The sequence below is a fragment of the Notamacropus eugenii genome, chromosome 2 (assembly GCF_028372415.1).
Source record: "Notamacropus eugenii isolate mMacEug1 chromosome 2, mMacEug1.pri_v2, whole genome shotgun sequence".
NCBI lineage: Eukaryota > Metazoa > Chordata > Mammalia > Diprotodontia > Macropodidae > Notamacropus > Notamacropus eugenii.
In genome coordinates, this window is record NC_092873.1 from 267542362 (window position 1) to 267566663 (window position 24302).

At 48.5% G+C, this 24302-nt stretch overlaps 4 protein-coding genes and 1 long non-coding RNA gene across 21 annotated transcripts in view; 3 read left to right on the top strand and 2 right to left on the bottom strand.

Annotated features, from left to right (window-relative positions):
* The first annotated feature begins 2271 nt into the window (after positions 1 to 2271).
* On the top strand, positions 2272 to 3942 carry KLHDC9 (kelch domain containing 9). The gene is made up of 4 exons (XM_072644001.1): positions 2272 to 2827; positions 2906 to 3065; positions 3285 to 3483; positions 3683 to 3942. Exons 1-4 carry the CDS (start codon positions 2319 to 2321, stop codon positions 3847 to 3849), a joined length of 1035 nt encoding a protein of 344 aa, XP_072500102.1. The 5' UTR covers positions 2272 to 2318; the 3' UTR covers positions 3850 to 3942.
* Positions 3943 to 4146: 204 nt separating this feature from the next.
* On the bottom strand, positions 4147 to 7908 carry PFDN2 (prefoldin subunit 2). The gene is made up of 4 exons (XM_072644003.1): positions 7679 to 7908; positions 4985 to 5073; positions 4765 to 4888; positions 4147 to 4439 (listed from the first exon to the last, which is right to left on the bottom strand). Exons 1-4 carry the CDS (start codon positions 7769 to 7771, stop codon positions 4263 to 4265), a joined length of 483 nt encoding a protein of 160 aa, XP_072500104.1. The 5' UTR covers positions 7772 to 7908; the 3' UTR covers positions 4147 to 4262.
* On the top strand, positions 7866 to 10727 carry NIT1 (nitrilase 1). 5 transcript variants are annotated; one of them, XM_072643982.1, is made up of 8 exons: positions 7954 to 8028; positions 8183 to 8222; positions 8406 to 8516; positions 8833 to 9084; positions 9183 to 9286; positions 9608 to 9741; positions 9881 to 10006; positions 10201 to 10727. In XM_072643982.1, the coding sequence occupies exons 4-8, from the start codon at positions 8843 to 8845 to the stop codon at positions 10465 to 10467; spliced, it is 873 nt and encodes a 290-aa protein (XP_072500083.1). In that variant the 5' UTR covers positions 7954 to 8028; positions 8183 to 8222; positions 8406 to 8516; positions 8833 to 8842; the 3' UTR covers positions 10468 to 10727. The 5 variants fall into 5 exon arrangements, with proteins under 5 accessions (XP_072500079.1, XP_072500080.1, XP_072500081.1 ...); XM_072643978.1 differs by lacking the exon at positions 8183 to 8222 and having other exon boundaries at positions 7866 to 8028; positions 10159 to 10727; XM_072643979.1 differs by lacking the exon at positions 8183 to 8222 and having other exon boundaries at positions 7866 to 8028.
* Positions 10728 to 10991: 264 nt separating this feature from the next.
* The window catches only part of DEDD (death effector domain containing), a 36564-nt gene continuing 23253 nt past the window's right edge, over positions 10992 to 24302 (bottom strand). The window contains exons 1-6 of one of the 13 annotated variants that reach the window (XM_072643988.1): positions 19035 to 19145; positions 17829 to 18040; positions 13511 to 13899; positions 13185 to 13292; positions 12677 to 12823; positions 10992 to 12124 (exon numbers count right to left, since the gene is read on the bottom strand). In XM_072643988.1, the coding sequence (XP_072500089.1) occupies positions 11748 to 12124; positions 12677 to 12823; positions 13185 to 13292; positions 13511 to 13835 (957 nt within the window). In that variant the 5' untranslated portion in view covers positions 13836 to 13899; positions 17829 to 18040; positions 19035 to 19145 and the 3' untranslated portion in view covers positions 10992 to 11747. The other 12 variants (XM_072643989.1, XM_072643987.1, XM_072643997.1 and 9 more) reach the window with 12 other exon arrangements.
* LOC140527223 (uncharacterized) lies at positions 19219 to 21686 on the top strand. The gene is made up of 2 exons (XR_011974723.1): positions 19219 to 19325; positions 19782 to 21686. It is a non-coding gene; the product is annotated as an uncharacterized lncRNA (long non-coding RNA).

Consider the following 24302-nt stretch of genomic DNA (forward strand, 5'->3'; position numbering starts at 1 on the left):
TGCTAAGTAAGGATACAGAGAATCATTTTTTATTTGAGCATCATTAGGAATTACATATATATATACACATATATATGTATGTATGTATACACACACATATTAACTTTGTCACTGATAAAGTTGTTTTTATTTCAATTTATGAGGAAAGCCCATGAGTATCTTGTTGCATTCTAAACTCTGGTCTGAATCACTGGACTGGCCTGAAGTAGGCTTGGCCCAGAAAGGGTCCATATAGACAAAAAATTTTATAGCAAAACTTTTTATTGCAGCAAAGAACCGGAAACCAAATGAGTAGTCACCAGTTGGGACTGGTTAAACAAAGTATAGCATGACTGTACTGGAATAATACTGTGCCATAAAACATAAAAGAGACAGCTCAGAACAACCTGGGAAACCTGTATGATGAATTGATAGAGTCAAATGAGCAGAACCAGAAGGACAATTCAAGACGCTGCATGTTGCAAAGGAAAGCAACTTTGAAAACAACCCTTATCAATGCAATAACCAATCAGAACTTTAGAAGATTGATGATGAAACATACCTCCTTAGGTTCAAAATGAGTCACACATTTTCAGATGTTCCCAATGTGTGCTTGGTCATACTTACAATGAAACAAATTTATTTGCCGAGGAGAGTTGTGAGAAGTAGGAGAAGGGTAGTAGTGATAGTGATGCAAAAAGAAAAAAGAAGGAAAGCAAGCAAAGAGCTTCCATGAAACATTTAAAAATACACAGAAGAGAACAGAGGGTAGTTTGGAAGGGGACACAGAAAAGCAGGACTGTGTTGATCCTACCATGTTAAATTTAATATATACATCAAAAACCCACGCTGTTTTGTAAGAGATTAATTATTTCATATATAAGTCTCCTTCTCTGTTCTTTGTATATGGAAACATTCATTTCTGGCTGATTTTTCTAAATTCATAATAAAAGTAAAGTTAAAAATTAAAAACCAGAACTCTGATCAGTGACATGACAAATTGTATCTTCATCATACTGATGATAAAACATGATTACTGTCTTTTGGTAGAGATGTAGTAGACTTTTAAGTGCAGAATGATTCATTCATTTTCACATGTGACTAATCTATTGGTTTAAGTGTACTTATTTGTTACAAAGGTAAAATTCTGTTGGGGGTAACGTGAAATTATTAGGAAATGACAGTGATGTTATAATAAAAGCATAAGAATAAAACATGTTTTTAAATGTAGAAAAGCCTAGAGGAAGACTCCTAGCATTTTGAGAGAATTCTTTTCTGTGGAGGAATATAAGAAAACAGGGCCAAGAATGGAACAGGAGAAGAAGAAATGGATAGATTGTGAGTTGCATCAATGGATAAGAGGTCTACTTAAATAGTGAAGCATTATATAAACAAATCAGCCTTCTGGATTTTTAAGAAAATATATAACAGAAATATTTATTATATATAACAATTTCTTGGTATTTCACATTTTCTCTGTTTTGCTTCAAAATATTTCTTGGGAGATGGAGAGAGAGAGTAGGTTTCATGCTTCCAGATACTCAAACTAGCATTTTTGAGTTGTATTTCAAGCTCAAGTATCTAATAATCAGATTAATTTGAGAAACATCTATTCCAACACCCTCAATTTATCGAAAAGGAATGAATAAAAGAATGGATGAATACCATATACAAAGCATTGTGCTAAGCTGGAGGTACAGAAATAGAAGAATCTGACTCCCTGAGATGGAGTGATTTATGAGAAAGCTGGTGGTAGGTCTCCAAATCTCCAGTCCATATCACGCCCTAACGGCTGGGCACAGATGAAGAACTCAGAAGTCATAGAGAAAGAACCGCAGGCCCCAGCTGCCTGGCAGGGAGACACTGTCCCAATTCCCTGCCTGTCTACCTTGACCTGATTCATGGCACAGCGGGGCCGCTCGCCCCTTCTTTGCACCCTACTCGAGTTTACCCACCCGGGCCCTGAGACTCCCAATTAGTCCTCGGAGGGTGGCTCCCTACTGGACCTGCTCTAGTTGCCGTAGTTACAGACAGCTTACTATCCACCAGGTCGCTACACTGGTAACAGGCTCCTATGTGCGTCCCCGTCGCTATGGTAACCAAGCTTTTTTTTTTTCCCGTACGCAGTTGCCAACAGCCGTCGTTACCAAGACAACACTGCGAAAGGCGGGGCTTTGAGGTGGGCGAGAGCTCGCCCAAGGGTGGGGGGAGGGGTGGGGTAAGGTTGAGGGCGGAGTTCTCGCGAGTCTGGGCGCCCGGCGTGGGGGTGGGGCGGAGGGCGGACCAGGCGGGTGACAGGCACCTCCCGGCCCTCTGACCCCCCCCCCCAAACCTCCACCATGGCCGCGGCCGGGAGCCCTGCGTGGGCCTGGCGACGCGTGGCGCGTGACCCGCTCCTGGCGCGGGCGTTCCACTCGTGCACCGTGCTGCGGGATCGGTTCTATGTGGTCGGGGGCCTGTCGTGCGGGGACGCGCGCGAGCCCCGCGGGGACGCGGTGACCTTTGACCCGGGGGCGGGCCAGGTCGAGCGGGCCGGCGGCCCAGGGGGGCCCAGACGCAGCCACCACGACGCCGTGGCCCTGGGAGGCCGCTGGGTGTGCGTGGTGGGCGGCTGGGACGGGTCCCGCCGCGTGGCGGCCGTGGTGGCCTTGGATGCGGAGCGGGGGACCTGGGAGGCGTGGTCCGAGGCCCCGGGCAGCGGTGCCCCGGCGGGGCTCAGCAGCCACACCTGCACCCGCCTGTCGGACCGTGAGTTGCGCGTGGCCGGCCGCGAGGGCGGCACTCGCACCCAGCGCCGCTACGGGAGCGTCTACACCCTGCGCGTGGATCCCGCCGCGCGCACGTACAGGTAGGGAGGCCCCGCGGGGAGCCGGCCACTGGCCCCGCGAGCCGGGCCGAGCCCCGCCTGAGCTGTCCGTTCCCGCAGCTACCGCGAAGAGGGCGGCCACACGGCCTCGCGCTCCGGCCACTGCGCCGCGCTGCTCCGCATCGGCGGGCCGCACTCCGGCCACCAGCTCCTGCTCTTCGGGGGCTGCAATTCCCCCGAGCCCGAAGTGGCCGGGCGCTGGGGCCGAGGGCACATCCAGGTGAGTGCTTCGGGGGCGCACTCGGGGCCCCCTTTGGCAGCCCGCCCCTGAAGACTGGTTCCGGACACGTACAATAGCGTAATGTCGAAATAAGGGTGTCAATTTTTTCCCTTATCCTGAACCTGTCCAGGGGATCCCTCAGGGAACTTGCCCGTAGTAGGTGGCTAGAAGGCCAGCTCTCATCTACTTCCCTTCCCATTTCTCCACCCCACCCTCCAGGAGGAGCCCATAATTGCCTCTCGGCTGACAGAACGGCTCTCCCAGCTAGTGAGCAAGGAGCAGGGGTCCCAGGAAGGGCCCCGGGGTCTTCGGCACCATTCCTGCTCCGTGGTGGGGCCCTTTGCGGTGCTGTTTGGTGGAGAAACTCTGACCAGGGCTCGGGACACAGTCTGCAATGACCTCTACATCTACGATACTCGTGAGAGCTGTCCTGATGGTTGGGAGAAATTGGGCTTGGGGAGGGAGTACAAAGAGCCAGAGTGGGGAAATTTGCACGTGTTTAGTCAGGCACTAGTGGATTACTAAATATAGGAAAAGGCCAAGGGGAAGGGTTAGGGATAGATCTTAATAAAGTAACTTTCCCAACTCTTTATGCTACAGTGTTTCCCTCCCCACAGGCAAATCGACCCAGCGATGGTTCCACTTTCCATGTGCAGATCGAAGCATGAAACGGGTAGGCCATCGAACCTGCCTCTGGAATGACCAGCTCTATCTAGTTGGGGGCTTTGGTGAGGATGGCAGGACAGCTAGTCCAGATGTTTATACACTGGAACTATCTTTGTGAGCCAGGGAAGTCTGCTCCCTCAGTTCATCCGAACACAAAGCATTATCCTAGCACACCCTTGCAGTTATTCATTAAATGCTAATCTAGAAGTCAGACCCGGACTCTCTCCGTTTCTTCTGGGGGGTGTGGTGGGGTGGGGAAGGAACACTGAAAGTCCTACTGGTGACATTCTGAGTTTTTAGCCTATCATAAGAGCAACGAGCTATCTGTATAAGTCATCTGAGTGAGTTTTGACCTGGTCCCTCTTCTTATTTTTAATCAATAACACAGGAGAAAGCCTCAGAACAGAACTGGACATTGAGACCAAACCATTTATTTAACAAAAATATTACAAGAGCAGCAACCAAGAAAAATAATAATAAAGGGTGTGTGTAAGAGGCATGGGAGAAAAAACATGACAGAGGCTTTGATTTTTAGGAGACCAGCACACCAGCTGAGCTGGCCTTGGCCCCAGACCCCTCCCCATTGTCCTTGGCTGCTGGCTTCTCATCCTCACCCATTAGTCGAATATTATGTTTCTCCCTGAAGTCATTCAACTCCCTTCCCTTTGCTTGAAGCTGTTGGGTCAGTGTCTCAATGATCTTTTGAATCTGGTGGGTAAGAATTAGTGTTAAATTAGAATATGATACTTCTCCTACTTGATAATTTGCTGTTTATAGGGGAAGTAAAGGAGAAATGTCACCTCAGTGACCACCTCTAAATCAAGATTAAGCAGCTCAACTGGTGAGTTCAGAGAAAGAAATAAGACCATTGTTGCACTACTCCCTCCCACAGCCCAGCCTGGTCACAAGCCCATAAACAGAATGGGCTTAAAAGATACTGACACTGGCTTTGACCAGACAGCCTTCCTACTCAGTGATCTCACTTTAAGTTTCTAATCTCCCTTCTCTTTCCCCCCCTCCTTTCCCTCCTTACCTGCTCCTTGTTACCCTCCAAGGCAGGTAGCACCTCATTGACAGTTCGCTCCACCAGAACCCCACCAACCATTCGATAGCACTTCCGGGTTGGGTCCACTTCTCTCAGAGTATCTATCACTAGGCTAAGGTCAGAAGGAGAACGGTCTGAGGGTACAGCCCCAACAAAGTACAGACTTCCCCTCAACCTCAACTCTTCCTTATTCCCCCAGACCTCTCACCTGTGCTCATTCAACTCCATTTCCAGCTCAGCTGCTTTGGATGCCAGGCCTCTCTGTTCTTGCCGAAGGCGGTTGAAGCCAGCAACCACCTAGGGGAGAAGAGATGAAGTGAGGGAGAAAACTCTACGGAAGATAGCAAGAGCAGGCTCCTTAGGTGGTCACCTAAATGTTGAGAAAAGTACAAATTGGGTCCCAATTTGGCCCTGTTTATCCCTGTCTAAAGTAGTCTTCCCTCAAGGGATGATTTCTACCAAAGAAAATACAGGGCAATGGCCAGGACAAGTACTTATACTGGTACACGTTAGGAGAGCAAATACAGATGGACCCTCCACATATAGCTGTTCTCTGGGCTTTTGCTCTTTGTACCTACTATTTAGGGCTGAGACTATAAACTAGAAGAGAAAGAGTAGCCCAAATCCCGACCTAATCATTAATTCAGTGCCAAATCTATTCTTCCCTATAATCTTTCTGAACAAGACCTCCTTCCTTCTGTACTTTCACATCCAGAGAATGGAACAGTTACTACCTTAGCCGTACAGAATTCCTTACTTCTGGTGCCTCACTCACTATACAGTATATCAGTATTTGCTTCACCTCTATTTAAACTCCTCCAGTGGCTTCTGCTGCTCAATAAAATTACCTTGTACTTGGTCACTCTACTTCTGGTCTCTCAACATTCAAATTCATCCTTCACACAGCTGCCAATGAGATTTTCTAAAGTTCAGTTGTGACAACGTGGCACACTCCTACCCTCATTCAATAATGCCTCTTTTTAGCATTTAAAGCCCTTCATAATCTGGCCCCATCCTACCTTTCCAGCCTTACTGTACATTATTCCCCTCCATATACTCTTATAATCCAGCCAAACTGGCCTTCTTGGTGCTCATCACGTAACACTGTTCCCTTTCTCCATGCCTTTGCACTAGCTGTCTCCCATGCCTGGAAAACACTCTCTACTCACTCCCCACTTTTGGAATCCAAGTTTACTTGAAGGTTCAGCTCAATCATCATCTACTGCATAATGTCTTTCTTTATGCCCTTAATTCCTTGTACCTTACTTCCCCAAGGTTTCTTATATCAACATATATAAGTATATGCTGTCAACTTGTTAGAACAGAAATTTGAATTGTTTGACTTTTGTTGAATCTCTAGCTTCTGGCACAGTGTCTGACACATAGTAGATGCTTAACAAATAATGACTGATCAACTTGAACTCCAACAACATCCAAGCGACTCCTGTATGAATGCAAATGATGGAACCTACTTAGGAGGAGATTCACCTGAAAAGATAGAAGTTTCCTGAGCACACACTCAAAATGTATTACTTTGTGAAATAAAATCAATCCCTGAATCCCTGAGGTTAAAACAACTAAGGGGAATTAGATATTTAAAAAACAAAATTACTCTTGTTAACTGAAGGCCAGCGATGCTTCTAGGTTAGAGGTGAATTTTGAATCCAATGCCGCACCAAAGTGAATCCATTTAAATCTGTTAGAGAATTTTGCCATTTCTGTATAGAAAGATAAAACTTTTACCAGCTACCCAAAATCTTAGCTGCAAAGTTAAGAAGCAAAATAATCCAACACTAGCTCTCATGGGAATGCAAAATACTGCTCCCAGAAATCCTATCTACAAATTACTTATTGTTTTTTTTCCTTTTCCTGTCCAAATGTTTATGTATAATTCTCTATTTCTCTTTTCCTTATACCATACTGTTCTCATGTTTTCTGGCATGGCCAGAGATGACCAGATCCAAATGAGTATATACATGAAACATATATACATACAGGAGAAATGGAAGTTCTCCCAGAAGGAAGAGGGGAGGGAAGGCAGGGAAAAACTTCCAGCAAAAGGTGGAATTTGAACTGAGTCTTGGAAGCAGCCAGGAAAGTTAGAAAGTGGAGGTAATGAGGTGGAGCATTCTAAGTGAGGGGCAGAAGATAGACCAGCAAGAAGGCCCATGTCCCAGAATGCCAGACTACATGGAAAAGTTAGGAGGGGGGGCCAGGTTTCAAAAGACTTTAAAAGCCACAGACAACATATTAAATTTTATATTTGATATTATAGGAAGCCAATGGACTTTACTGAGCAGGGAATTTGACTGCCATGGTCATGCCAGTGTTTAAGAATATTCACTTGCAAGCTTTTTTAAAAAGGAAAAGAAGAAAGTGCAAGTCACATATTACACTGCGCCCGTGGTCAGGCACAGTACAATTTCGCGGTCCTCCAAGAACAGGGATCTTGGAACACAACCCTGCAGGGCTCAGGCGGTGGAAGTCGCTCCGGCTCGGCTCTCAGGTCAATCCTGCAGCCCCGCAGGAGGGGCGGGCCTGGAGCTCAGGCTAGCCAGGGCCGGGGCACCTCAAGGCACTTCCCCAGGCTGGTGGATTTCAGACCTCATACGGCTCTTTCACAGGGAGGGGTCTGCTCCCCCGCTCAGTCACAGAAAACTGGGGAGACTCCGGCGATCGGCGTCTTCCGGGCTCCTAGTCACGGATGGGGCCCCCAAGCTCCCGTCACGAGGGGCTCCCCCACCCTGAGCTCCCCGTCGTGTCCACACTCACCCCCCGTCTCCCCTCCGCACAGGGGGCCCCAGACGAGCCCGGGCTGCGGCAGGGGGCACCGCACGTGCCACGGGCCCCGCTCCGCGGCCCCCAACAGGAGCCGGGGCGGCGTACCGGCAGCTAAGCTCACCTGCTCCGCTGACACCGCCCCCTTGCCCGCGCCGCTGCTGCCGCTGCTGCCGCTACCACCGCTCTTGTTGGCCCGGTTGCCACTCTCCGCCATCTTCACCCGCCCGCTAGCTTGGGCCCTAGAAGCCCAGGGCTCGCCTCCCGGTGCGTCACATCCGGACGTCTCCGTCCCAGACTCCTCCGGATCCTGATGCTTCGAGAGCCATCTTGGTTAGGGGCACTTCCGTCGGGGGGGGGGGAGGGGAGGGCCCTGACATTTCCGGGTGCCCTATGGCCTCAAAGCTTCAAGACCTTTGGGCTCGAGGCGCGAGGAGGAGCTGCGGACACCAGTCTCCAGGGCTCCAGCTCCATGTAGGATCCTGGTCTGGGGCTTCCTCTGCTTGCACCAGGGCGTCCCTCCCCGGGAGGATGGGGGAGGAAGGAAAGGTGGAGCGGGGGCAGGGGCCGGGGGCCGGAGAGTGAGTGCACGCGTGGAACGCGGCGGGCATCGCTATCTTGCCCTCAGGGATTCCCGGCATCGGGAGGGAGAGACTTGTCCTACGTCAGTAAGTGACCTATGCCCTCCGAAGAGAGAGCGGAAGGCGAGCAGCGGGCCGTGCCCCCACCTGCCGGGGCTTGGCGGCCCGCGGCTAGGAGGCTACGAGAGGGGCGGGGCGGGAGGGCGGGACTGGTCACGTGCCTTGTGGGCAGCGAAGGGGCGAGAGGACCCCCGAACCTTTCTCTTCCAGGCTGAGCTCCACCCTCGGGCTGCCAAGAAAGTGCCCGTTCCTGCTGCGCTCTGCCTTCAGGCTGCCTGGCATCTCCCTCCTCAGTGACCAGGCGGGCACTGGGCGCAGCAGGTAAAGCCCACGGCCTCTCCTCGAGGTGGGAGCGGGCAAAGGGAAGACCCGCTATCTGCACATCTAGCTCTTCCTAGTTTACCAAGCACTTCATTTAACCCCCCGCCCGCGGAGGCCCAGGAAGGATGAGGGACTGCTTAAGGTTACGTAGGGGCACTGTCAGGACAAGAGCTGGAGCTAGTTGAGCCTTGTCTAATGTGTTTGCTGGTTTTCCTGGTGTGTCAGAGGCCAGAGATCATGTATGGAGAAGATGCCCGGTTCTCTTTTGAGCTCTCACTTTCTCCATTTGGGGACGCCTGGATCTTGCTCTTCACAGGCCTGGGACCATGGCCGGCTCCTCTCCTCGAGGTTTGCCCCTGGTAGCGGTGTGCCAGGTGACGTCCACGCCGGATAAGGAACAGACATTTGCAGCCTGTTCAGGATTGGTTCAGGAGGCTGCCAGGTTGGGTGCCTGCCTGGTCTTCCTGCCCGAGGCCTTCGACTTCATTGGTCGGGACTCAGCGGAGACACTTAGGCTGGCGGAGCCATTGGGTGGGGATCTTGTAAATCGGTATGCCCAACTTGCCAGGTATGAAAGGCAGCAAAGGAGCATTGTGGGTGAGTAGGCTCCGCTGACTGTGGTGGAGACGGGGTTCCGAGAAGGGTTGTTTGTTGCTTTCTCTACAGGGAATGTGGTATCTGGCTATCTCTGGGTGGTTTTCACGAACGTGGCCAACACTGGGAGCAGAGTCAGCGGATTTATAATTGTCACGTTCTCTTGGACAAGGAGGGTAAGACTTTGTCCCCAACTCCCTCTCAGTCCTCTCCTGCCCTTTTGAGTTGCATTCCTAGAATCCTGTTTTCAGCATCCAACCTCACTCCCTCCACCTTCCTTGCCCAGAGTGCTTGGAAACAATTTACCAAGCCTTCAAGGCCATTTACCAGTTAGATTTCCTCTGCTCCCTCTTGTTCCTCCTCCTCTTCCTCCCACACCCCCAAAACACATACACCTTGTGGACATAATGTTTGTGCCTCTGGTTCATAAGAAGTTCCCTCTCTGGGGTCTGGGGGATATAAAATCATCAGCAGAGTATTCCTCTTCTACTCCCAAGGCTCTATTGTGGCCACGTATAGGAAGACACACCTCTGTGATGTGAAGCTTCCAGGACAGGGACCCATGTGTGAGAGCACCTCTACTATACCAGGGCCCACTCTGGGGTCCCCTGTCAGTACACCAGCTGGCAAGGTTGGCAGGGAGGGAGGGGAGGAAGTTAAAGTGGGGAAAAGGAATGGGAATATGTAGAAGGGGGCAAAATGACAGTGGAATACTATATCAGAGTGGCCAGCACCAGATAAGCTAAGTATTCTACTTTCCTCCATCCCAGGTAGGTCTGGCAATCTGCTATGACCTACGTTTTCCAGAGCTTTCCCTTGCACTGGCCCAGGATGGTGCTGAAATTCTCACCTACCCTTCAGCCTTTGGCTCAGTTACGGGACCAGCCCATTGGGAGGTAAGGACCTACCAATATTTAGTACCTACGTATTCAACTGAACAGAAATGCTGTATTTCTTTCTTGACTCCCTCTGACTGTCTCTCAGGACTGAGTGGGGGAATCCTTGCTTCCAAAGGTCACTGCTCTAACTCCCTATTTCTCTCCTCCAGATGCTGAAGCTGATTTCATCCACTCTTGTTCCCCCCCACCAGGTGCTGCTCCGAGCTCGGGCCATTGAGACACAGTGCTATGTAGTTGCAGCAGCACAGTGGGGACAGCACCATGAAAAAAGAGGGAGTTATGGACACAGTATGGTGGTGGACCCCTGGGGCATCGTGATAGCACGCTGTTCTGAGGGGCAAGGCCTCTGCCTTGCCCACATTGACCTGGCCTATCTCCACCAGATACGCCAGCGTATGCCTGTGGCCCAGCACCGAAGACCTGACTTGTATGGTAATTTGGGTCGCCCAGACCCCTGACACCTGCTGACTGAACTGGGTCCTGTTCTGGGCCAGTGAGGATCTGTGGCTTGGAGGCAGGACCCCAGGCCGCTGATGAGCCTCTACTCCCTTTCCTTTACGGCATACAGGTTCAGCCTGTTGTAAAGCCCCAAAAAAATGCTTTTATGGGCTCAAACTTTAGTTACATATAGATGGGCTCTTAAATCACAATTATGAAAACTAAATCTACACCAAGGTCTAAGCACTAACAATGAAAAAAATACAGTCCTGAAGTCCAAGTCTCGACATCTCTTTTGAGGGTAAGGGGAACAATGTAGCATCAAACGTACTAGACAATAGTAACAAGTAGGGCCCGTTCATAACTCTTCAAAATGAATGCACAAATTAGTTTTTATCCCAGCCCGGTCCTAGGATTGAGAAGGAACTGTGGCAATTCAAGCACTGAAGCCCAGGAAGGGAAAGGCTATACTGAGACAGACAAAGCTCAAGGGGACATCCCAGCTCCGAGTCCACCCCAAGCCAAACGACAAATGAGATGGGAATGGGCTGCAGGATACGTTTATTTTCACTTGAACATGGAAGGAAAAATGCCACACGCCCCTTTCTCAGGGAGTGTGTGCTCCCAGCAACCCTTCTCCCCATCCTGCATACACACAGGCACTTGTGCACAGCGCACACAGACAAGGGGTTCTTGGGTGGCCCCAGGCCTCCCCTCTCACTGCTTCCTAGAAGAGGAGCAGACAGGGTAAATGAGGGACCCAGACTAGGAAGAGCCCCTAATCTCTGTCCCTGGGAGATGGGGGGAGAAGAAGGGAAGCACCAGGGCCAGGAGTGAACAAGTGAGGAGGCCATACCTTTACAAGTGTTATTCTCAGAAGGGCGGAGGGAATGTGCTGGTAAATTCCCATGATACAACCCTGGCTCTTACCTCTTCAGCAAGCTCCCACACCACAGCCCTTTGGTTTCTCAGACAAAACAAAACATAACTAGCCCTCATGAAGCTGGAGGGCAATTGAGAGAGCCTCCTATTGACCCCCCCCCAAACAACTTCAGCAGCGGTTCCACAGAGGGCTCTGACATCAGACTGCTGCTTCCTTCCTTGCCCAGGCTTGTGGCAGTCTGGGTGGAAGAGGGGGAGGGAGACACACCACTTCCACTTTTTTGTCTTTTCCTTTAAAAAAGAAGGGGAGGGGGAGCAAAGGTGACAGGAGGGGTGTGGAGAAAACCCCAAACAGTGTGTGAACTCCAGAGATGGGTGCCGAGCTGAGGACCCAGATTTGTGAAAGGTGAGAGGAGGGTCAGGGCAGTGCCTGCAACATCAAGTTCCTCAGGAGTTTCTGTCGGCCCAGCTCATAGTCCTCCTCATCCACATTCACCAGCAGCTTGATAGCCTCATGGCCCACAGCCTGTTTAAGTGAGTCTGTGATGAAGACACCTTTGAGCGCCTCCAGGAGGGAGCCGTTGATGTAGTCGCGCCAAAAGGCATCGAGGTAGGTGAGCTCAGAGAACTTGATGTCACAGATGATGGAACCCAGGTCCCGGGATTTGAGGATGGTATTGGCCTGGTTGAAACGCTCAAACTGGCGTTCAAGTGGGTCCTGCTTATTTGAGAAGACGTTGCCCTGCAGAGCTGTCTCATGCTGGCAGTATTCAGCCCTCACCCGAAGCCTGATGTCTACAGGAAAGAAAAGGTGAGTGCTTAGGCCATACCCTGTTAGAAAAGTGACAGGGGTGGCAGACCAAGGCACTACAGTAAGGTGGTAGTTACCCTTCTCCAGGGTAGAGTTCCGCTATGACTTCTCTATACTTGTCTCATCTTGGCATTTCCTTTACATACTCTGAATTTGTTTGAGCCCATGCTTGGGCCAAGAGGAAAAGGTCGTGAAGGGAAAGAGTTCTTAGTAATAGGGCACAGTAAAAACATATCGCCTCCAAATCAAACTTCATTTGGGGACATGGGGGTGAGCTTTTTCTATATTAAACAGACTTAGCCTCAATTGCATAAATTTAACTCCTTTTCTCCACCTTGGACAAGAAGAAAGTTAGCAGGGAGAGCCTCTTGAGAATCATTCCAAAAGGACAGCAGGACCACGTCAAGGCAAAGGGGCAGTACCTCAACCACTTTCATGTTCCCCTCTGTCAGGAAAAAAAGTAGTCTGCCTTTTGGAGAGTAATTCCACTCCCACTAGCTCCCTGCCTGGGCTGCACTAAGCAGAGCCTCCCTTACCGCATGTCTGTTTCTCCTTGGGGTCTGGTGTCACGGACTTCCGGCGCTTTCGTTGACTTACAAGTGTCGCTCTCCCTCGAGCTGGCCGTTTGATGCACATCTGTTGGCCAGCATTGGGGCAGCACACCACAGGATAGTGGGGAGGCACTGATGGGAAAAGGGGAGTAAATGAAGTAGAGACCCATAATCACCTATTTATTCCACTCTCAATTTATGGGACTGCAAATAGGTTGATTGTTGTTTAACTCTTTCTTTGGGAAGGAGGGGAAGAGGCAGAATTAGTGGAAAGTGACAGTGAAGAGGAAAAAAGAACAGTCATCAAACATTTTAAAATAAGCCACGCAACCTACAAGAACAGCAGAGTACACTCAGGGGCATCCCCTTAGCTTTGTGTGGGGCCAAAAGGGGGAAGAGTCCATATTCTTTCATCTGGTTTTGGAAGTTGGGCATAGAATAATGCTAAAATCCTCTTATTTAGAGGAGCTAAAGGACATCTACATCTTTTCACCTGATTTAGGGGTTTGGGGAGGTCCCGGCTCTGGGTTACTGTGGGCTCTGGGGGTCACGTAACGGATTGACGTTTCCTCCAGGTATTTGTCTACAAGGTCTGGGCACACTGTGTGTGGGGAGAGAAGAAAAGTAAGTCATTCAGGGAAAGATGGGAGACATACACCCATACCCGTCTAACCCTATACTAGGGGCTTTAGATGCCACTCTCACTCAGATGCTTTATTGGGCAAGACACCCCCTGGACCACAGTGCCACTCCCCCCTAGTCCCTCATGAGCTTCTTCATTGACCTCCCCATGTGCCCAGTCCCCAATAACCCCCTCACCAGCCCGCCTCCTCTTGAGTGTGACATAGGGTAGCAGGTCATGTCGAGTGATGATGCGTAGCAGCTGCAGCACCTGTCGAAAGTTACTTTCATCACATCGGCCCTGGCGCTCCAGCGCTAACAAGAAATCTCGTCCACTTCGAATGAGGCCACGCTCATGGTCGTCGATTACATCAACAAAAAGGAAGGAGAGGACACGCACATCTCGGTGCGTCAGGTGGGTGCCCACGATGTCAAACATGCGGTGCAGGCTGTACAGCCCATGTTCCTGTTCTCCCCGCTCCTCAGGCCATACTTGGCTGGCCCGCCGCTTCAGCCCTGCCATGCTGGGGGCTCAGGTGCACACTGCTCTCCAGAGCCCTTGTTCACTTGCTACAATCCTCACTGCGCTGTAAGAACAAGGGGAACATCAATGAATTGGAATTCAATGCCCATCTTTACCAGGACAAGTTCTCCCCACTTTGAAATCCATTTAGGGATAAGAAATAAGTTTACCTTCTCCAAGCTGGCATTAGTATTGTATTTTTAGAAGAGGTGCTGCCAAGTATCACCTTAATTATTCCACCACCCCCCTCACATCCCAAACACTCTTCCCATCTTCAACTGCATCTCCTACCACAGAGAGGCTCCTTCTCATACTAGCTCAGCTCAGCATGAAGAAGACAAGGAAATCATGGTTCTAGCTCTAGCACCTCAGATATGCCCAGCTACTACACCAGATGTAATGAGTCACAGAACTTCAGTTATGGAAGAAACCTTAGAAGTCATCATGTCTAATCCCATTTTAGAGATTAGGAAACTGGGGCTTTGAGAAATGAACTGAAATGTAGAAGTTCACTCGGATAACAATTCACAGTAGAATCAGAGCTCAAGCACAACCTATACTCTGGTAGAAAGACCCAACTGCTACTGATGACAGCGTGAGCACTCTGTACCTCTCTAGTCCAGTCATCCTTTCTCCTGACTGAAACCCAATTTGTCTTAGGGTCAGTCAACAACCACTGCAAGGCTACAAAGATAGGCAAAAGACAACTTCTGCTTTTAAGGGGAAAGACAACATGATAACCATGTACAAGCGATACATACAGGATAAACTGGAGATAATCAACAAATGGAAGGACTGGCATTAAGGGAGATCAAGAAAATTTCTTGTAGGTTGGATTTTAGCTGCAATTTGAAGTTAATGAGAAGGAAGACATGAGGGAGGAAAGAATTCCAGGCAGGAGACACAGCTAGTAAAAATGAACCAAGCTGGGACACTTGAGTGTCTTGTGTGGGTCCAGAGGTCAAAGAATTAACTGTTCCCTCCAGGCTTGGTTAGATCATGAACCCCTGACCTACATCATAGTTTTGAGAGGAGTACACAACCAAGGCTAGGATACCAGTCACAGTTGCTGCCTTCAAGATTACAGGGACAAGAAATTCACTATAAGTTAGTAATGCTTTACCTGCCTTTTTCTGGGAGAAAGATATTCCTGAAGCAGTGACATCAGGTGGCAAAAGCTACTGTCAGAAGCCCAAGAAGATTGAGTCTCTGCCTCTAACTACCTTACAATATAAGCAAAACAGATAAATGGATGAACTTGAAAGTAAAGGACATTTGAAAGAGTTTCTCCAGGCAGGTCTAAACTGAGCAATCTTCAAGAATAGCAGGGGACGTGCTCAAGTTTTCAGACTTCCTCTAGTAAAGTTCTCTTTGTGAGTTCATGATCCAGGAGACCACAGTAAACCAAATAACACACTTGAAAATCAAGTCCCAACACATAATTCCAGTTTCTGAGTATCAAACCAGCCCCTGCACTAATACCCTCCTCATGGTCTGGATATAGCACCATCAATAGTCTTATCTGTTGTAACAAAGCCCAGAATCTGCTTCCTCACTAAAAGAACAGACCACTCTACTTGTTCTTTACATTAATACTTTAAGTCCTAATTAACAAATAAAGTAGTCTTCTATCAGAGGTGCTTTACTAAAGAGTCAGGGGAAAGACCATGATTAGGACACTGGTTAGCAGGACTTGGCTTGATCTTAACTACTGTTTCAGGGAGTCTAAAAAGAAAGAGGGGAATACTGGTCTCTATCAGAAAAGAGAAGGGGAAAAACCAGTAGTAAAAGAATTTGGTACTCCATCAGGACCTTTGAGAGGAATGTGGCCCATACCAAGATTTGACAGCTTAGATGCCCCAACTTCCCAACATCCAAAGGGCCTGGGGAACCTCTGAAAAAAGAACAGCCACATGGAACCATAAAATCATAGATGTGGTCATAGGGATGGAAGGTCATTTAGAATGAGCTCATTTGACAAATATACAAATAAGCTCAGAGAGGTTAACTGTCTTACCCAGTCACATATAGGAAATAGCAGAGCTTGGAATCAAACTCAGGTGCCACAACTTCAAGTTCATCATTCTTTTATCTGTGGCCTCCACAGTCAAGCTATCTGTCCACAAACTAGATCTTTTTCACATCAGTTTCAGACCTCCAACTGTCCCTGAGACAGGGACTGCAAGAACAGTCTTGCTTCTAGCTGGTCAGAAAGCACAACCATTTAACGGTAGTCCACCCTACTCCCAGCTGTTAGTTGTGAGGGTCAGAGGATAGGCAGCTAGACAGGTAAATACCTCACTTCCAATCAATCAGAACGGGTTTCCCCCAACTGTCCCCAATTCAGGTAATGGCCTGGTTGAATCCTGAATTTTTCCATAAGACAGCAAATACAACACTGTCTTCCTTCTGCAACACCCCCACCTCCCGGCCCAAAAGTACTGCAGCCACAGCAGAGTAACAATCAGTGAGAAGTCTAAGAGAGGTCTGAATTCTCCAGATCCAAGGCATTTTGATGCTAATTTCCCAAAAATCCAGGAAGTAACTCAATCATATTAAGCCCTTGGTCAAAAGATCACACAGATTTAGACCTAGAAGAGACCTTAGAGGTCACTTTACAGAGGAGGAAACTGAGGCCTTGTGATAAGGATCATATGGCCATTCAACCATACTATAAGCTAGCCAGACAAGTCTGAAGAGGCTTAGTGTGAACCTTGTTCTGGGATCACAGATCAAGCCTCTTCACATTCATTTCAATCTTCACTGCAGACTGGGATAATGTGATTTCATTATTCGTTTATTCCAGGGAGCCTAACTGGGGCAGGGCATTTACAAGGTTCCCAAAGATATGCCCACTGCTTCATGGTGGGTGACCAGAGACAGCCTGACTAAAATCACACTTGAAATACTCCACCACTTTCCTCACAATATGGATCCAGGAGTTTGCCCAATTTTATCACTAGCAGAACTTATCCCCTCAATCTCTGTGCCACTCAGACGCCTGTATCAACGAAGCGAAAGAAACAATGAATGAGACTCAGATTCTTGTTACGTAAAAAGGAAAGAATACTCCATTCCAAAGAGAAAGTCTCTGGGTCTTGATATATGACAAACTATCAAATGGCATAAAGTGAATAATCCAGTAGCCTATCCAAAGGCTGGGCTGGTGCCAATAAGGATCTCTGTGCATGATACCTGGATGATGGAGACTGATGACAGATACTTTGAGTTGGCCCAGAGTGAACATTCCCTGTGTCTCCTATGTAACAAATTGACAATAACCTTAAAAGTTTTCTGGACTGAGAATGATTTAGGATTGGTTCAAATATATCTTCATTTACCTAGATCTGATACACCAATCAGGAAGTAAAGTACCATTTACCCCAACATCTGAAGCATGGGGTTCATCCCAAATGAATTTCTCATTAAGACCAAAAAGCTACTATTCCTTCCCTTGTTCCCTTTCCCTGAATGGGAGCAAAAATCAGTGACAGCGTTAGACCACCTATGCAAGAAACTTTTCTTTCCCACTCTCCCTAGCAATTATGTTCAAATACAACAGCAAAACACAGAACATGAGGCAATTTTCGATTTCTAACATAGAAACTCAGACAGTCACAACCACACATGTAATCCCAGAGACCACAGAAACAACCTAAGAATTTTTTCACTGAAATAACCTAACCCTAAGATTAAAGACAAAAGAAGGACAAGGTTAACCTGACCTGCCAAATGCCCTCAGGCATCCCAACTCTGATTTCCCCTCAACAAAACCAAACCCCAAGGGTTCAGTCCGTCTCTTCCTTGACAGACACATGACAGAGGTTACAAGTTCAACGGCTCCTGGGAAAACTGAACATAGTGAATCTACCCCCCCCCCCCATTTCCATACTTTCAGTTCCTGTGTATGATGTGAAACGAGGAAAGACCAATGTTGACAGTTTCCTACTACCCCACCTTCTCAAGAATATGGTGGATTAAGTGGCTACATACACATAACCAAAGCTGAAGATCCAGCCGTTTCCAACCTCCCTTGTTGGAGATATAGGACACGATATCTCTCGTTAGAACTTCTGCCCCTTACATGACACGCACAAGTGTTCTATCAGGGCTGCAATACTCAGATGCCAAAATGTCACTCGGCTCTCGGGAATCCGCATTTGCTAGATGGCTATTCCCATCCCCTCCCTGACACAGCATCATCACTAAAAGGGGAGATGGAGAGACTCATTTAATGGGCCCCGTGGTCCTGGACAATGACTGTCCAGTTTTGTTTTTTGGGTCCCCACCCCCCCACCCCCGCCAGCTCTCCCTTTCCACCCAGAACTCCAACCCGGCAATGACAGTTTCCTTGCTCGGCTCCTTTTTGTTTTTGTTTTTGTTTTTTGACTTAAAAAATACCAAAGTATTCTTCTTCCCCCGCACCTCCCTATTCCTCCCCCCCCGCCCCCCCCCACGAGGAAAAACAAGCCCCAGAACGTTGAAGTGGGGAGCTCCTGACAAAGTCCAAGAGTTGTTCGCCGCCTCCCGCACCGCTCAGCAATCCCCCAACAGGCACGGGCGCGTCTGGGGGGGGAGGGCCGAGCCGCCCACCCCACCCAGGCCGGGGGCGGCCGACGCTGCCCAACTCTTCCCCGCCCTCCTCAGCGACTGCCGGGGCTCGAGCTGCCCAGGATCTCCCCACATGGAGCCCGTTCCCCCGCACCCCCCACCCCGCCCCGGGCCTCTCCCCCTCCCCCTCTCCAGCTCACACTTTTCCTCCAGCCTCGCCCTTTCCCCCTCCGACGCTGGCCGAAGACTGCTCCCTCCCCTACGGCCGACTCTACACTCGCCCCCCCCCCCCCCCCCCCCGCCCCGGGCCCTCCCCAACCTGGCTGCTCTCACTCCTCCTCAGCCTCTGCCCTACAAGCCCCCTCGGCCTCCCCTCGCGTTTATTTCGGCTCAGCTCCTCCCCTTCCCCTTCGCCTTCTCCCCTACCTCTTCCCGGCCTCCGCCCCGCCCCGGACCCACGGTGGCCCCCCTCCCCTCCCCTTCCCTCGCCTCACCTCACCTCACGGCGTCCCGACCCGTCTCCGCCCCTCCCCTCCCCTCCCCTCGGCTCCCCCGGGTTGGGCCCGTAGTCGCCACCTCCCTTTCCCCACCCCCAGGGCCCACCACCTCCCAGCCCCGCCCCTCTCCGTTCCCCCTCCCGGGCCTCACTCTCGGCTCAGACTCGCCACCGCCATGTTGGGTCCATCAGCTCCGCTCTCCCGGGCCCAGTCTCGATGAGCAGCATCCGGGCCCTCGCCGCTGCCGCCGCCGCCGCCGCCGCGGGCGTGAGGAAGGGGGAGGGCACGGAGACGGGCGGGGGTGGCTTCATCCGGGAAACCGCGGCCTGTAACCTGGGCGGGTGCGGCGACTTCGGCCCCATTTAGAAGAATTGAGATACGCAGCCATGTTGAGTGAGGGCGGCCTGGCAGTGACGGGCGCCCGTGAGGCCCTGGCCTCAGAGTAAGTAAAAAGACTAGAGGCCGGTGGCCATTTTTGGTAGGGGCAGGTGGGGAATATTAGGCGTTCCTGGTGGCTTTGGCTTCAAGACCATAGAAGGGAATGGGGAAGGGCAGCCATGTTGAGTGAGGAAAAATGGGTATCTTCTGTGCCCGGCTCGTGCTGGCTTCACCCTTCTTGGAGAGAACGGGGAAAGGCAGCCATTGCGAGTAAGGGCGGAACTAGCGCGAGAGGCTGCAAGGCCCGGGATAGAGGGAAAAGATTAGTTCGAAAACTGGCAAGAACAGGGCACGAGTTTCCTCGTAAGTGAGTTGTGTTTAGGACCCCAAATCTGGACACGTGGTTTGATGAAGAGCAGAAACTCATGTCTCCCCCTACTGTTTAAAATACAACTGTTCAAAGTTTAAAATTCTCTGTCCGTTTCTTGTCTCCCTCTCTGTCTCTCTCTCACTCGCTAAGCCTGGAATCAGAAAGACTGATTCTTTCTCCAACCTCAGACATTCAGCTATGTGACCTTGGACAAGTCGCTTAAGCTCTGTTTTCCTCGGTTTCTTCAAATGCTGTTGGTCCTTCCCTTTTTATTTTTCAAAGAGTAACGATGTCTTCAGTCTCAGGAGAAGTGGATATAAATGAGGCAGAGCCGCACAAAGTCATCAGTTGTAGAAGTCTAGTGGCAAGACCAAAGTGGACACCATGTCCGACCAAGCTCTAAGTACCCCAGCTGGTGGCCCTTGGAACAAATTGTCCTCATCTGCCCATTTCTCCAGGGAAGTCCTCACATGATTGGGGTAGACACCCCATCCCCCCAACTCACCAAAGGGTTTGAAAGCCCTCAGCTGCCCTCAACCTGGGTTAGCCTTCTTGGCCCAGATGGTTTTACTGGGGGGGTGGGGGGGGGGGTGGAGCTGAGAATGCTGCAGCTTCTTGGAAGCATCCATGGGGTAGGGTACAAGCGCTTGAGCAGCCCTAAGAAAGGCTAGTTCTCCTTGATCACTGGCACACACGCACATGAACATAGTTGCAGAAAACTCAGCTTAGGATGTGCGATGTTGGAAGGCTTAGATACGGACTATTATGAAACACAGATGAAAGAAAAGAAACAAAGTTGCATCAGTTTCCCTGGTTTGCCAACAGCTAGGGAATAGATGGTGACAATGATTGAAACAGTGTCATTCAGTTACGTGAACTGACACTCACAATCGCCTATTTCCTCTTAGCAGAGGAACTGGCAGTCGAAAACTTCCCGTGGAAGAGAAGGGAACCGATGTTGATGGTGAAGAAACTACATTTTTAAAAATAAAGTTCACTTAGCTAATGTTGAATTACCTGGAGAAGCAGCCAGTGCTAATGAAGATGGGGCAGGCGAATGTCCTGATATTTCAGAGAAAATGATCAAAGAATGTGGATTCACTGATGAAGAAATTTTTAACATGTATGAAAGTCTTATTCTGGAGAAGAATGTCTTCCAGAACTTACATTCCTAAGAAAGAAAAAAACTCAATGCGGACTTATTGTGACAGAGAGTTGTCTAGTACTTTTATTGGGAAGTAATGCAAAAAGGAATTTTAAATTAAAACTCATTCTTGTTTATCAGGGCAGTGAAGTGGCCCCGTGAATAGAGCACTGGGCTTTGCATCAGAAGTCTCATCTTCCTAAGTTCAAATCTGGCCTCAGATACTTACTAGTTGTGTGACCCTGTTTGCCTCAGTTTCCTCATTTGTATAATGAGCTGAAGAAGGAATCTTTGCCAAGAAAACCCCAAATGGGGTTACAAAGAGTTGGATGTGGCTGAAATGACTAAAGAACAAACGTGTTGATCAGTCTTGAAAGCCTTTCTCTCTGAAAGCGTATAGTCATTGACCATTTCCCATTGTTTGTTGGTCAGATAAGAACTCATAGATGACTAAAGCTGTTTTCAAAGACTAGTTTTCAAGTTATTTTAGCCCAGCTGTTGAAAATTATTGCAAGAACAACAATAGCATGTTGAAAGCATTACTGATTTTAGATACTAACCTAGGTTATCCAACTACACTTGGTTCATTGTGTGTGAATTCAAGCATGTAAATTCACTGAGATGTAGATATGTATGAAGATGTAAAGAAAGAGAAAACAGTTCAATTTATAATGCTAACATTTACAATATCTTTGTCACAACAACATAGGTTTATCTTTAGATACAGTATTCAGTGATTTTTTTAGGTTTTGCTTGCTCTAATTTATTACTTTATAATAAATCAGAAATGCATTTTTCTTCTTTGCTCTTAAAAAACACATAAACTGAAAAAGAAATACATTTATCTTATTTTTTGCTGTATATTAACAGATTTTTTTAAAAAACTTGTATAAAATTTTTTCATTGCATGATTCCACAGAGTTGTAATCAATCACCATATTTTAAACATAATTATAACTTCACATAGCGTAAATTTGAAAAAATGGGACCACCTCATAGGAATTTGTTATTTGAACTAATTGGGACCTAGCTGTGATCTTTTTGAGTAGAAAGATTATTTCCCTATTTTGGCGTTATATATGCAGCTTGTATTCCTTTCCCTAGCAATTTAATTGGTTTAAGGAAACTCCCTCTATCATTATAGGTCTGGCAGCTGCTGAGACTGTTGATTGGTTAATTATACTTCTTTGTTACCTAGGAGGGTTCATTTTGGCATTAGGGGAGGTGGGAAGGAGGGAGGGGTTCATTGAGAAATGACAGACATATAAAAAGAAAGTAACTATAACATAGCATTTATTTTAAAAGGAGAACCTGTGACAAGCAGAAGACCAATTTAATTCAATAGACATTTAAGTGCCTAGTTTGTGCTGGGCACTGTACTAAGCATTAGGAATACAATTTTAAAAAAGAAGGTTCCTGTCATCAAGGAACTTATAATCTAATGAGAGAAGACTACACACAAAAAGAAGCTGAAAGGGAGGGGCCACCACCAAGGGTGGCTTAGGGGCATGATATTCCCCAAAGTAGCTGCTGATGAAAAGCAGAGTTACCTGAAAAGTTCTGAAAGTTTTGAGCCCTCCCTAAAGGAAAGGTTTGAGAGTTTATTGCTCCATCCTCCAGCCCTCCAATCAGAGGGGAGAGAGACTGAGGGAACTGAGGTGTTGAGTACTGCCCCCGCACCCCCCAAAAAACCTGCCTGGTAATGAGATTTCAGGTGCTCATCAGCTTGTCCTGGGGGAGACAGGATATTTCCTGGAACTGCTGATAGAAAAGAGTTAACTAATTCTGGTTATTCCTCTCTACTATGTGAGTTTGGGTCAGCCCTTTTATCCCTCTACTCATGATTTCCTAATCCAGAACAATTAGAGAATTCGACTGGATTTTCCAAAGTTCTTTCAGCTCTGAAATCCTATAACTTTTGTGAGGTAGAGGAACTAAGTGACATTGTATTTGATGAGTTTCTGTCCCGTCTTCCATGTGATCAATAGCATCCAGATAATGAGCATTGCTGTGATTTAAGGCTGAAAAGTTAATGTGAGGCTTTTGAGTCTAGACCAAGTAGTTAACAGCTGACTGGGATTCCAGCTGCCAGGACTGAGGCTGCATTTCTTTAGAGGCTGCCTACATTGGACCTTGGGTAGTGGCAGCACTCCCTCTGGGGGCCTGGGAGTAGAAAATCACAAGTCTTCATTCAGCAGAGATGATGTTTTTTCAAAGGCTGGTGCCTGACTTTAGGACAGAAAGGGGGAACCTGAGAGATGAAAGATGGTAATCTTTTCCCTAGCCTCTTGCATCCCCTTTACAAGTCTGATGATCAATTTTTATCAGGCCTAGTTTGGCAGGTTAGGAGGGGAGCAGACCCTAATTGGTACCCTTAGTTCTAAGTGATGTAACACTAACATTAGCCCATAGGAAGAATCCCAAAAGATTGAGAACATAGATATTCACTTGTAGAACAAAAAATGCTGTGTGGCTAGGTGTTAGGTACCATTATCTCATTACCCTGGAAACCCAGGGCAGCTAGGTGGTGCAGTGGATAGAGCATCAGTGCAGGAGTCAGGAGGACCTAAGTTCAAATCTCACCTCAGACACTTGATACTCACTAGCTGTGTGACATTGGGCAAGTCACTTAACCCCAATTGCCTCATCCTGGGTCAGCTCCAGTCATCCTGATGAATATCTGGTCACTGGATTCAGATGGCTCTGGAAGAGAAGTGAGGCTGGCGACCTGCACAGCCCTCCCTCCCTCAAAACAAAGTCAAGTGCACAAGTCATGTCATCATTTCTCTGATGGCATGGTCTTCTTCGTCAGTGAAGGATGAACACACACACCCAACATCCAGCCTCAGTAAAGTAAAAGTATGGTGGTGATATCAATGACCAAAGAAAAAGCTTGGCCCTATCTTGAGTTGTAGAGGCTGTCATCATGATGGGGTACAAGCCCAAGCCAAAATCTTTTCTCTTTGGATCAGGAGGGCTTTTGTCCCATTAGTCTGAAGGACCCCTGGAAAGTCTGGCCTATGGGGGGCTCCTTGGATTCCCTTTCTATTTCTCCCAAGCCAGATATTTCCTATATTCTATTTAGCATTCTTTTGATATTCCTCCCTTTGATCCTATTACCAGCCACTCCCATCAGGATCCTCCCTGGGTTTGACCTATGGAGACCATCCCTGGGACCACAGACTACCTGATGACACTTGCTTCTGGCCCAAGCCCTCCATTGTCTGATATCTGATTGCCTCCAGCTGTTTCCAACACTTGACCAGTCTCCCCCTCCTTGGACTTCTCCTCAAGATCCTCCTTAAACCCCTCCTCCCATCACCCTAGACTACCAGATCCCACCTACAGTCTTTTCTGTATTTAAGATCCATCTTCCCTCCATGAAGGTACTCAGATTCAATCCAGCTCAGACTCTGTTTAGCTTAGATTCTATCTGGCCTGCTCAAGCATTACAAATGCTTAGGCTCCTTAAGAGTCAACCCAATAAGGCAAATCTTTAATAAACTTTGTTTTCTTTGGCTTTAAGA